A 14,095-nucleotide genomic window follows, 5' to 3' on the forward strand; every position below is an offset into this window, starting at 1 on the left:
CACAGGGTAAATGGCCAGCTGTCAAAACAGGTACACTTACAAGCTTAAAAGAAAAACAGTATAAGCCAGAATGGAAAGAAAAAAATATGCACACTATGGTAAAGAACTTACAGATGCTGTTTGCTGCTGTGTAGCTGCAGCAGCAAATCTTGCCACATGATTTATAATTGGAGAAAAATTGGTTGGCCCATATAACTTCACTTGAGGAAGACAAGCCCGATATGCATCAACAATGCCTTGGATTCCTAGAGAACATAAATAGTTTCAACCTAATTTTTGCATATTAGAATTAGGATATTTTGATGCACTCAATCTTCCTAAAAACACTATGTATCAGTTATTTTAAATAATGATGCAAAGATTTAAAACCTACCATGATGATCCTTTGATTCCTATGATGAAAACAAATGATTTATAACCAATTGAGGCCTTCAGCTTGACCAATGCTTAACGTGCTTGGCTTTACAACAAGAATAGAAAGGCCAAATACTGTACAGAAGTATATGTAGCTGAATTGCAACAGTTCTCTTCAGCTGGCATCTGGTAGTAGTTAGGAACATGATCAGAGAGGCCATACTGAACAGGCTCTAGCAGCATCATACTCAAACTAGACATTCTCTCTTACTCCTGATTTGGATTAGAAGTTGCATGACAACATGAGAGAACTGTTCCCAGTTTACCTGCACTGGGCCCTAGTTGTTAAAATCTGTTTTCCCAGATAATTTCAGAAGAGAGACCAAATATTATTTCTAATAACTAAGATATACATTATGAAATTGTTTTCTGCTACATGACTAATCTCGTCTATTTAATTGGAGCAACATGCTTCACAGTTCATGTTTCAAATTTTTTTTTTTTTTAATCTTTTCATGTAAGATATTTTATTCTCTAAGTCTGATGTTACTTTGGACTTACCATTACAGAATGGGTTTGATGGGTTAAAATTCAATGGGAACTCATGTGACACCTGTTAATACACAAAAGACATCGTCAGGATGGTATATACAATCCTCTCCTGAAGTAAACGCTTTTAATTGTTTTATGTAGTAGAATTACATATTCCATTACCTGAAAGGAAGGAGGAATCTGTGCACCAAATCCAAAGGCTGGAAACATCTTATCTCTAAAAAAGCAATTTTCAAGAAAATGAAGCAAGTGCTTTCCTTTAAAAGCTACCATAGTTCACTAAGTTTAGTTAATCATTGCTGCTTTTGATTATTAAAAATACTTTTGATCATTAAGAACTACGAGGCAAAATTAGGTGGAACTTCCCCCTGTAACTGTTTCTAGGACCAAAACCATTCTTTAACATCAAATCAGCAAAAAATTGAGCAGTTATTTAAATCAATGCTGCTCTTTACATCACAAATGAAAAGCCTTACTTGTCCTGCTGTAAACACAAGATTCTGCTTGTGATTATGTGATCGTGCAGTGATTACCAAGTCTTTTTTTAGCTCTACATTCAGCTCAGAACTTTCGTTTTTATTTATGTTATCATCTTCAATACTGGCTACCACAAAAATCTATACATACTTTTAAAAATATTTAAATAAAAAATTAAAACTTACGTATCATAATCCTGAATGACCATCCCTACAGACCAAATGGCTGTTAGGTATTCATTAACTCCATTAGGGCTGAGGTAATGAAGGGAGTCTGGAGAGCGTGGGTCTCCATTCGAGCCTGTAAAGTCTATCCCCACCTGTCAAATAGAGTATTTACAATGAACTGCTGTTAGAGGTGAAATTATGCTTCTAATCTCTGACAAAGCTAAAGTGAAAACCACAAAAGAGTTATAAAATGTTGTTACAAAAAAAATATTTAACAGGCACAATAATTAAGATCCAAGTTTCTTGGAATCTTAGCCTTCTTAAATCAATGCCACCACAAAACCAGCAGAAGCTCTGTATTTCTTGGAAGCATTGAAATTACTTTCATCTGTCAGGTTTTGCCTGTATTTACTTTAAGTTACTATTCACAACAGCTCTTCAACAGTTGTGAAAGTTAACTCCTGTTTCTTGCCATACACATCTTTGCTGTCAGACATACAACTAGGCAGACCCAAGAGATGCCTAGAAATAGTTCTCTCTCTGACCTCAAAAGGTCATCTTCTCTGTATTGGTGATGAGACATGTTACTAGGGTGAAGACATTTTACTGCTATTTGTGCAGCATTTAGGTTTACGAATTATACAACTTAGAAGCCAGACACAACATGAAAGCTTCTCATGACATCTATTATGAAAAAAAACAACCATGAATTATATCTGAACACCAAAGAACTGTATATTTCTCCCTGGTTTCCTTCCACACAGCTCTGCCAGTTCCTACTGAAAATAACCAAAGGTTCAGACCTTTGTACCAGGAGTAAAGAAGGTTTTTCCTAAAAAACTAGTTAAGACTTGCAAAATGGCTTCTCCCCCCCTTGCATTTGGTTTACATGGCAAGGTGTTTGCAGCAGGGGGAGGTGAGTGGTTGGCAGGTATTTTTTTAGTTTTATTTATGTTTATCGCTACCCTACCATATTTTCAGTTGGTAATAATTAAACAAACCTTCCCCAAGTCAAGTCTGTTTTACCCATGACTGTAATCAGTGAGCTCTCTCTCCGTCTTTAGCTTGACCCACAAACTTTTCCATCTTATTTTCTCCCCCTGCCCTCCTAAGGAGGGGAGTGAGATTATGGCCTGGTGGCCAGCCAAGATTTAACCCTCCACACCAAAGAACAAAATAAAAACACAATCAAATAAAGAGCGCAGGCAATCAATGATAAAGTTCAGTTTGCTCCAAAAATTCAAGAGTTATTTTATATAAATGATTTAACTTACTGTGAAATTCAGCTGACACCCACCCATGATGTAATCCAGGAATGTGCATTCTACTATGATCTAAAAAAAAAAGTCAAAGATGGAAATTAACTTTTTTTTTTTGGAAGGGAGAACAATAAATATTACAGAAGCAACTTTTGGGGTTCCAGATTTCTTATCTTTACCCATTAAAATCACTACTTTAACTCTATCGATGTGTCTCCCACTGGAGCGAGGATACTTACAGTACATACCACCAGCTACTCTGCATCAGAATCAGGGCTCTTACAACATAACAGGCAGACAATGTTGCAGCTCCAAAAGCACCACTGTCTTAATATGTCGTTTTATAAATAAACTTAGCAGATTGTGATTCACCATAAAACAGTAAGTTAGGAACCGCCTTACAAACTGGTAAAGCAACCTTCTCCATATAGACAGCAACTTCAAGGGGGTTTGGGGGGGCGGGAGACGGGCAGTCAAGGACAGGTGTGATTCACATGTAAATCTCTCTCCTTATATGAGTACTCATAATGTTTATTATGTCTGTCACTTTCAGTCATTGTGAAGTTTCTTACAGTTTGAGAATGAAGATATTACTAGGAGAAGGTTAAACACTTAAAAGCAAAGTCATACTATAACATGTTACTGACCTCACAGTGCTTAACGCTCACAATGCCAGAGTTTTTATAGTTTTTTTTCTTCTGTCTTTTCTTTTCATTGATGCACTCAAATTCAACCTGCATGGATGCAAAAGAAAACAACAAAACATAAATATAATTTATGGGACGCATTCAAAAAAATTTTCATTCTAGGACCCATACTTTTGGCTTGTATTAAAACGCATTTGTTATTTGTTTTACTATCAAACCAAAGTAAACCCAGCCTGCCCAAAATCAGAAAGAAAAATCCCATCATCTTCCCATCAAGAAACTGATAATCCTCTCTTACACAGAAGATTACAAAAAATTTTGTTTAGGCAACTGTGTATATCCGTACCATTTTCTCTCTGAGGATCCTACCAACAACATTTTTAGTAAAGGCATAGCAATTCAGGCAAACCATCACTTTTCCCAGCAGCAGTGGCAGTAACATAATGAAATAGAAGGTATATGTTTAAGCTTTCCACAAATCATTTCTTCAGGCTTCATTAACTAAACCAATACCTTAACCACAAAGCAGGATCAGCAGCTAGCTAGGTAAAGGCGGCAGTGCCATCATGCAGTCGCTACGGCATAATCCAGCATGTTTGGTGCATAAATAAGTCTGAGCAGATATCCCAGTTGTGCCTTCAGACTCTCTGCCAGAAACAGGGTCCACTGCTTTGGTTTAAGTTAAAGTTTAAAAAAAGTGATCTTGCAATTAATATCAAGGAAAAAAAAGGGACAGAATGCATTAACAATGTTAGCACTTGAGAAGTCTAAATGCCTCTTCTTTACATTTCTTAGAAAAGGAATCTTCCACAAAGACAGCTGATGTCAAAATTGTGGGAATAGCTGAAGAACACACTTGGAACATACAAACTCAAATGCCAACATATATTGGAAATATTTTACAGACCTTATCAAATAAATGAGATCACATGGGATTACGGATTAGCTCCTTTTAAAAGTAGAAGAATCCTTCAGCACATTACTTGTACTGTCTTATATCTTTGTCCAACCTTACTGACACAGAGATAAGTTACTATGAACAGGCGCAGCCATCGTTCTCACGAAAACAACTGTCCTAAAGCATTTCCAAAAACAGCACAGGAAGATTATCACTTAAAATATATATATTTTTTTAATTCAAAATAGATTTCATCTATTATGCTACTAGGGGAAAAATGAAAACAGGTATTTGTATTCTCAGACAGCCTCCACATAACCATGCTTCACACTGCTTGGGAAATGACAATCACAGTTCTTTCCAAAAACACATTTGAATATGTGAATGTACAGAACCCTGCTAAGTGTGTTCAATTTATGATACTGCTCTCTAAGAAAAGTGCAAGTGACATCAATAACAGCATGGAAAGCGAAATTGACAGCATCTGGCTCCTGAAAATCTAGAAAGTGAAAAAAACACTTAAGAGCTCCAAATTGCCAATAAATGCACAATGTGTCTAATAAACACTAACCAAAATTCCTTGCAAACAATACAAGCCATTAATAGGCATTAAACTGAACCCTCTAATTAAAAATGAATTCAGGAACAGACATCAACAAAAAAAAAGCATGGCAAGGCTCTAAGCAACAATCAAAAAAGCTACAGTTAAAGGCTCTCATTATCAACAGCTCTGAAGAATTTAGTAAAAATACAACACTCAGGATGTCAAAAAAAGTGTAAGCAGGCAGTCAATATATCTATCTCATCTTCAATTCGGGAGCAATTCTGCAGGTTTTCAGAATTAAAGGAAAAATGGTAAAATATTTTGGCAACATACACGTCCATAAAAGCAGAGACTTAAGGTTGCTAATGATTTCTTTCACTTTTTCAAGTGGATACTGTTTATTACAAGGTCTGCAAATTGTTACTGCTTGTCAGAACACAGAAAGAAACTTCACTTTAAAGAAGAGCCAGCTAACACAACACATTAAGTGCAGTTCTATGTAGTAATATAAATGTTGAAGTTTTTCCATATTCACTAAAGTAAGTGCCGTACTTCAAGTTGTTTGATTTCTGTTTTCTTTGTTGGTTTTTGTTTTGTTTGGCTTTTATGATTAATGAAATTCATTTGTGATGATGGTTGGGTATTTAGTTATATAACATTTATAAAAACACTAACCAAGATAGGAAAGCAGATTCACATTGTAAAGCCTCAGTCAGCCTCAACTACAGTAATATTGTTAAGCTGTAGCCTAACTTAGATACCAGAAAACTGAGTGATGTAAATTTTGTTCCACAACAACTAAAACAGCTTATCGAAAACATACAAGCAGCTTAGACTACGTAACACTTACAGGTGAAGATCGAGATGCTTCCTTCAGTTTTGACATCGTGGTCTGAAAACTTCCTATGAGATCATGAGACCCATCACTATCGTAGTCATAGCACTCAACCTAAAATGAAGCATTATTCAGTGTTAGCAACAGAAATGGGCCTACCAAAGCAATAAGCACTGCAGTGACATTTTAACATAAACCTCAATGTCCAAAACATTCCTGGAACTCTTACATCATGGAGTTTTTTCTTGTGCTGCAGTCTCAGGGTTGCATAAGCATTTAATGATTATGATTGGGTAAAAGAATTTACCCAGCTGATCTGCCACTGAAGTGGAGGACAGCTGAGAATACTAAATAGTGTCAGGTCTCAAGACTAGCGTGTAACATTAATTATATCGAACTACATTTTGGGAGCAAGGGGATATTAGGAAGAGTAGAAAAATGATCTATAGGCCTTCTACTGTCATCATGGATTTGGAGGTTTAATTTTGTGGAGGCCTTAAGCAAATTTACCGTTGAGCATCTTGCTAAAAATTCGCCAAATCTGTTAGCAATCAGAAGAGTTTTATTAATACTTGAATATTACTTTATTAAACTCCAAGATAGCTTAGAATTTTTAAGTATATGAAGTTTCAGCCAAAAATCTAGAAAGGACTTGAATTTTCCTTAAGCTTAGAAAACTTAAACAGTCTTTATGATCCACACTTCATGGATCTGAATGTCAACTAAAAATGAACGTTCTTGCCTGGTTTAATGGTAAGACTGCCCTATTCGAGCAATTCATTTTTCAACATCCCATCCCACCAAAGAAGGCAGAACAAGGGAAAAATAGGCATTTTTTTTTTTCTGTTTGAGAATCTATCAGTTTAAGTGAGCACAATTTTACCACCATTACTTTCATCATAACGTCCTCGGTTTTTGAAAGCTCAAGCTTCAAACGTTCTCCAATTGCCTAAGTAAAAATTTGTGTATTTATAATTGCATATGCTATTCAGAATTGCATATGCCATTCACTTCTGATATTTTATTTCAGTTTTACAACACAGACATGCTAGTTAACTTTAATTAATCAAATCATATAAAAATAAATTAAAACAAATTAAAATACTAAAAAACAATAGTCTAAGAAAGAACTTCCCATTATTTGGAATCAAAACATAAACCTCAAGAATTTTTTTCCTGAATAAACATATATATATTATTTACATACATATGTATATATATGGCTTAAACTGAAGTACTGTTTTCACATCTTTCTTTCAACACTGAAAAAAGACTTGTTATATTTGAGAAACAGTTTAATTGCATTGGTCACTTCATTTAGGAATAACAACGAAAAACAAACAGCTTTAACATATATTTGAGCTTCTGAGAGAAATTAACTTTCCAGAAACAAGCAGTAATGTTGAAGTACAAAATATGATGTGTACATTGCATATTCTACACTGTGGAGAGCATGCCTCTACGTTGTTGTTTGCACTACTCCTACAACACTTCAAATGCACCAATAAATAAAATGCATGCACATGCACTGAATAGCAACTTAAGTCTCATTCACAGTACCAACAGACTGATTCTCATGGCGGCAGATGGTGTGTAAATTCTTTTGAACACCATAAATAAGCCAATCAAATACTCAGCCAAGTGCTTCGGTAGCTGAAATTTAAAACTGAAGTCATTTCTTGAGCCAAAAGTTGCAGTACTTGTTCACAGTTGGAGAAGTTATTTCTTTTTAAAGGGATTCAAGTTTGCCTTGCTTGATATATTTGATCGATCTAACCCAATTTTCAAAACTTTGTCCAGACAAGACAGAAACATTTCTTTTGTTCCATGTATGCTCTCTTGCACACATGATAACACCAGGGAACCATGTGGTAAAACTGCATATAAATTTTCCCTAGCAGAACTAGGCATTCTTGCTCTAGTTGAAAGGCTCACGTTTTCGGCACAGAAAGGCTTCAGTGACTGCAAACACACACACAAGGAGTGCAGCAATAAATTGAGAAGACAATCAACATGGTTTGTGTATTGCTGGAAATACACAAACTAAGCCATTAAATGCATGAAAAGCCACTCATTAGGGAAAAGCCATTGTTTTTACTTACTATGACAAATAGCCCATTACGTATGCAACTGTGCACGTATAAAAGTGTTAAAGCATTGTTTAATTCTTCATTTATATTATGATACAATTCTGTTTGCATTTTAATGTTTGAAGTGATAGCTACTGGTTTTCTAAGTTAAGACATACCAGAAGCCGCAATTCAGCCTCTGTCTGTCTGCGAGCTGACAAGAACTCCCAACTAAAATTTATTTCCTCTGGAGATAAACCTACACGTATGAAGTAAGATTCCAGAGAACAGCTTTTATTAAAACAACTATAGAGTTGAGAATAACTTCATCTTAAAAGAATTATTTTAATAAATGGTCTTAGTTTTAGCAGGGCTGTTTACTGAAAAAGAGAAATATGTTTACAACAATACATGGCAAAGCAAGAGCTGTCACAGGTATTTCAGGGAAAAAGAAAAACGAAAGGAACAGAAAGAAAAAACAAAGAAGCAGCAAGGAAAAGCGGGTTCTGAGGTTCTGGGCTTGTGAAGTCGTTCATTAGTCTGCTCTGTAATTACGTATTTAAATCTATACAGGTGCTTGTAACACCCGCATCCCTGTGGCTGTTAAGAATTTTCCAGGACTGCCTCAAGCCATGTGACTAATACCTGCCACATGCAGTTCATGCTCTCATTTGCTTTTTCCCAGAGGAAGAACAGAAAGTATAGTGGTTTGTTGTTGCTTTTGCTTTTTTCCAAATACTAAAATATCAGGTTTCTAACGTGCTCATATTAGCTTATAAATAATATTTTGATTGGTTGCTTAGCTACAATTCCATCCCTAAACTAAAGAAATCCCTGAAGAAAAACATTCAGAAGTTAAACACAGTTTACTCAAGGTAAGGTTTGAAATGCAAGAGTTAAAAGACCAGTCCCAGTAAAACTATGACTCCACAGATGTGATTGACCTTCTGACAGAAAGTTCAGATTCATCTGAGGAGAAAAGTTGCTTAATCTGGCATCTACAAGATATATCTCGTCCACATCTGTTATCTCAGCTTGTATATTAAGAATATGTGTAATTAATTACATCAGGTAGCCTATTAAGAATTTCATCAGTTATTTATTGCACTTAACATAGAGCAAAGCATACTCTAACCTTTACCATGCAACTTTTACTATATAATATCTTCCCAGCACCAATATTGGCTGGTGCAATATTAAAACTGTACAATCTAAGTGAGAAACTGACCTGGACATTCCAAAGCCACTTATGTTTAACTGGTTTCCCAGACTTTCAAAGACCAACATTGAGACTGAAATTGTAAGATATTTTTTTTTAATCACCAATCCCCCCTTAAGTGTGCTTCTATCTGTTACTTTAAAATAAATAATAATAAAAACTCTACCAATTCCCATTCAATCTGAAACAAAAGGAAAATGTAACTAGAATAATACATCTGATTTTTTATATATTTTTTCAAATACATTAGTTCATATACACATTTCTTATACACTACCTTGATTGACTTATCCATGTCACTGTAGCACAGAGAATTGAGAGAGATTTTAAAGGGCCTCCAAACAGGATTCAAGTTGTTTTTAATAACCTGTGAGAATAAAAGACAGTAGTACAGTTCACAAGAGAGGAAAACAGGGATCCAAAATTGGTCATACCTTCACATCTTGGTTTTTCTAAGCAGAACTGTTGACTAATTCTGCTGTCATTCACTTCCTGAAGTTCAAATCCTAACACAGAGGATATAAACAAACAAAACATTCCTAAAATGCAATTTCATTGCCCAAAAGGTATCTTTCCATATGGGACTTCCAAAGAGTTCCAAGAGGGAACTTTCAACTTTATTTTTCAGACTGCACAGTGATCTACTATACCATTCAGCTACCACACTGCAAAAGTTACATTTCTTTGTATCTACAAATACACTGACATTGTTTAAGTAATTTTAAAAATATAGTTTTATTTTTTTAAACACACACAATTACCAAAAATAGGGGAAATGTTTACATTGGAATTTCTGAATACAGCAGTGTTCTAGAGATTATTTTTCACTCCAGCGAGAGTTTATTCTGAAATGCCACTTATGGAAATATTCCCTCAAGAAATTCATGGTATAGTTAAGTAAGAATAGCGCATGATGATAAAAGGACACCCTACTGCACACAGTCTCTCAAGCTGAAAGGTAAACAAGTGATATTTAAGTATGCCACTGAAAGATCTTCAGAATTTGTCAATTGGAAAGTATCCGTAATAGAAATACCCAATAATGATTTTACAAAGCAAAAGAAATCACACGCAACAAGTAATATTTAATAATATCTAATAATAGTAATATTTATACTTCCAGCACTGGTGCATAGAGAAAAATACCTATTTTGAAAACAGTAGATAATACAAATAAATGAACATAAGCAAACAAATGCACAAAAGTTTTTCAAACTCTAACAAAGAGCTAGTCTTTCAGCCAATCGTAGGTTGGAACTGCAAACTCTGGATTCATTATTTATACTGAAGATGAAAAAATCCTCATGGTAAAGATACTTTTCACGTAGCTGAAACACCCTGTGAGGGAAAATGTTTTTATAAGTCTCCCACAAAAAGGACTTGTACTTCTTCAGAATCTGACTCTCAAAACGAATGTGGTCACCCCTTCCAATGTGCACACCTCCTAAGTTTTGACTAGGGCCTGAGCTTACACTGCAGGGAAACATTCTGAACCCGCTCCTGCCAGCTGCTGCCATGGAACCTGTGTACCTCCTGGCTGGAAGGCTACTGCTGCTGCTTCAGTGCATTTTCCCCTCACTCTGCATTATCCTTGGCATGCCCTTGCTATGCAAGCATCCAGTATAATTGCTTTAATTAGTAAACAGTTCAGCTAGGTGACACTGACATAAAGGCAACACGGTCACAGGAATGCCCAAATTCTACCCTCAGAGCAACACTTAAATCTGCCTGCATTCAGTACCTTTTCAAAGCATTTGCCTTCTAGATTACAGAGAGTTATTTTTTTTCTTTCATTTAAAATAGGATGTCATTAAAAACAGAACCGGAGTACAGTAATCTTTCTGTCATAAAAGAAAGTCAAGCTGAAATGATTGACCCACCTGCATGTTAACTACCAGACCACTCTTTCTTCTAGTTGTAAGGTTCTGTGCCTCTAATGCTGTGACATACTGGAAATCAAGTTACCTCAACCTCTAGGTTGTTGACAAAAAATATCCTACCTCTGTTCTGTGAACCATCACCCAGTTTCCATCTCCAGTTTGCTTGTGGAATTCCAGATAAGGATCTGACTTCCCAAAAAAATCCTGTGTTTAAAGAACATGTAATTATCCCAGAACAGCCTGTGGCATGAATGTGATTAAGTGCTAGTTAAAACACACTTAGATTAACAAAAGGTAAACTAAATGTTCAGGGAACAAATATTTTAGATGAAGAAATGCACTTCTTATTATATTTATCAGATATAATTTATAATATCATATTTTCTTTTACCACCCGTGAAAGAGAAAGAACAGGGAATGCCCTTCAACTTAAGATGAAGTTCAAGAAAATGAATACTTACAGTAGTACTATGATATATAAGTATATTAAGAATTTGATCCAATTCAAAAATATCATTAAATTGATGGATTAAAATTCAGTCAACATTAGCTTTACTGAATTAAAGTTTTAAATTATTTTCAATTTAAAAATAAATAATTTTAAAATAATTAAATTTTTATAAAGTTAAATATTAAAATTATATTAAATTTTTGTTTTAAGAAGTTTTTCTAAATACAATCATTTTAACCAGACCCAAGTTATTTAACATAACAGATTCATAGACTAAATGCACTTTTTTTTTTACCATTTTTTTAGAGCACTAACTGGTAAACAGTTACACAAACATTCAAGCCTATGAATATACCCAAACTCCCTTATCTTTGTAATTAAACGTAAAGACTTACAATTAAATGGAAGAGTGCTGTTCACAGAATATCCCTACTATATACTCATCTAGTTTAGAAATTTATCAAAATTCGTTTGAATGTAGTCAATGAAGTTACTCTGAAGCTATCTTCCTTCGATTTTTTTTAGTGTAAGCAAAATCTTAATGGATGTAATCACATCAGCAGAAAATAAGACAGCATTTTGCTGTTTTGTCTTCTGACAAAATTGATTCTGCTGCTTTACCACAGAAATAGCAATCACTTAAGTACCTTATTGTCCAATTTCCTTGCTTCTACTTCGAATACAACCACTCTGTTATCCTTCACTTCTTCTGCTGTAATCTAGATAAAAAAAATTTGTATTCAGAAATTACATTGTTTTCTCATACTGCTCAAAATACTCCTACAACAGTTCCATTTTAAAAGGTCACATTTGTTCAGAAATGAACCAGTAAAAAACAGGGCAAAGAGAGTGACAATTTGTTTAGGTATCAGGATTAACCACAATGATGACACTGACAGTTAAAGATACAGCTCAAATAGCAGCGCATCAGATGCTTTACTGTAGCCCCAATTATCTGGACAGATGCAATGAGTCTTATATTTGCAGAAGCTGGGCAACTCTCCTTTTGGATGACAAAAGAGTATTTCTAGAGAAGAAAACACTACATAACATTCTTCATGGCACTGTAGGTGAGACCCACTGTGTTAAAGCCACAGAATAAATAAATAAAACAAAACAATATTTAAATATAATTGCTGAAGTGAGTTACTGTCTTACCGTAATACTTCCTCTTCCAGCAGGTCTGCCATTTTTAAGTACTAATGGTTTTGTTATAGTCTTGCTAGAAACTATCTGCCAAGATAAAATTTGAGTGTCAAGGATTATTAGATCAATTTAATAGATTTTCAAACGAATGAAACGAGATAGTGAAGTATGTATGTTTTTCATACACACCATTCGAACACATGCAAGTCACCCTTCACAGCTTCACTAAACAGATTTATGAACACAATGTGTTTGTCATGCAAACAAGCATCACTTCTCCCCCTACAGCGTTTCTAGCAGACTTTATTTTAGCCTTTTCAGGTAATGGTTTCTCAGAAGTGTCTCTATTCATTCTACATGTATTTCTTCACTTGAAGAATGAATTATTAAATTGTTAATGAATTTCATTTCACAATGCTTGTCTTCACAATGAACTTGAAAAAAAATGACACTTGAGACATTGGGCACAGGAAGAGGAATCCCAGGAAGACTCTCCTAAGAAGAAATGCCTTTGAAGGATCTTTTAAGATAAAAAAAGCTTCCTAACTGCAGTAGCATTAACAGTAAAATTAATTAGAGTTTTAAACTAAGTAAATATCAATTACTACTTCGTGCTCACTGATAGGCCACTTTCAGACAGCAATCCAGTCATCATTCTAGAGCACATTTTAAGGCAGCATCTCAAAACCTTTTGCAAATAAGAGCATTACTGAACTCGTGCTTGGGGGGAAAAAGAAGGAAACCTATTCACCATAAGAGCACCCCACCTATAATAGAACATAGTAATAAATAAGTTTAAGATAAAAGTGGTTAATGATTTGCTTCAACTTACATTTTCTTAATTCTAAGAGAAATATCCTGCATACTTACCTGCCCCAGTGTACATTCAAATTCTCCCAGGAAGTCATCATCACTCAGATCAAAGGTTTTGTTATCAATGTCATATATTCCAAATTTAAGTTTCTGAACAAGCTCAAAATAGTAATCAATTAGAAATTTCTTTGAAAACTTTGGGTTCAAGGAATTCTTAATTCTTTCTGTGCGATCGACCTGCAGGTAAAAAGATACCACTTTACTCAAAATGTCACCAACAAACTACAATAAGCACCTAAATCAGGTAACATTACTAAAGGCTTTCAGAAGTGCTTCTTAGTATAAAGCCGTATCATCCAACAAACTTTTCATCAAATACAACTAACCACAGTAAATTACAAAATCCATTGCTGTAAGCTGTAAGTCAGAGATTGATGAAGTCCTGTTTTTCTTGGTTCCCTGTAAGGAGTATCTTATCTACTCCCAGACAAGAACATAACATGATACAAAAAATGCATATTGTCAAATCAAGGATGAGTCCATAGTTTTGGAGTACTGTATTTATAAAAGCAAATTTAAGCACCTTGAAGGGTTCTGTCTGTCCTGGCTGGGGAAAACAGTGGTAAGTTAGACCAGGTGTAAGTATTTATTAGAAAACAATTACTAGCGTGCTATTTGCACTCTTATTATAGACATAATCTAATGAAAAGTATTCAAAAGGTGCTAGCATATACTTGAACTATTTTAATGAAGTTCTGTGCTCCAGTGTTTTAAAAGGTCCAAC

General features: G+C 34.8%; 1 protein-coding gene across 2 annotated transcripts in view; it reads right to left on the minus strand.

The window, feature by feature from the left end:
- CPNE3 (copine 3) overlaps positions 1 to 14,095 on the minus strand; it is a 31,373-nt gene that overhangs the window by 8,862 nt on the left and 8,416 nt on the right. For both annotated transcript variants that reach the window (XM_083823389.1, XM_083823390.1), the window contains 12 exons: positions 13,369 to 13,548; positions 12,511 to 12,585; positions 12,000 to 12,071; positions 11,022 to 11,105; positions 9,299 to 9,388; positions 5,749 to 5,847; positions 3,457 to 3,543; positions 2,825 to 2,884; positions 1,569 to 1,702; positions 1,069 to 1,123; positions 916 to 967; positions 112 to 245 (listed from right to left, as the gene is read on the minus strand). In XM_083823389.1, coding sequence (XP_083679515.1) covers positions 112 to 245; positions 916 to 967; positions 1,069 to 1,123; positions 1,569 to 1,702; positions 2,825 to 2,884; positions 3,457 to 3,543; positions 5,749 to 5,847; positions 9,299 to 9,388; positions 11,022 to 11,105; positions 12,000 to 12,071; positions 12,511 to 12,585; positions 13,369 to 13,548 — 1,122 coding nt within the window. The remainder of the gene's footprint in view (positions 1 to 111; positions 246 to 915; positions 968 to 1,068; positions 1,124 to 1,568; positions 1,703 to 2,824; positions 2,885 to 3,456; positions 3,544 to 5,748; positions 5,848 to 9,298; positions 9,389 to 11,021; positions 11,106 to 11,999; positions 12,072 to 12,510; positions 12,586 to 13,368; positions 13,549 to 14,095) is intronic.

This window comes from Anser anser (assembly GCF_964211835.1).
Source record: "Anser anser genome assembly, chromosome: 2".
Taxonomy (NCBI): domain Eukaryota; kingdom Metazoa; phylum Chordata; class Aves; order Anseriformes; family Anatidae; genus Anser; species Anser anser.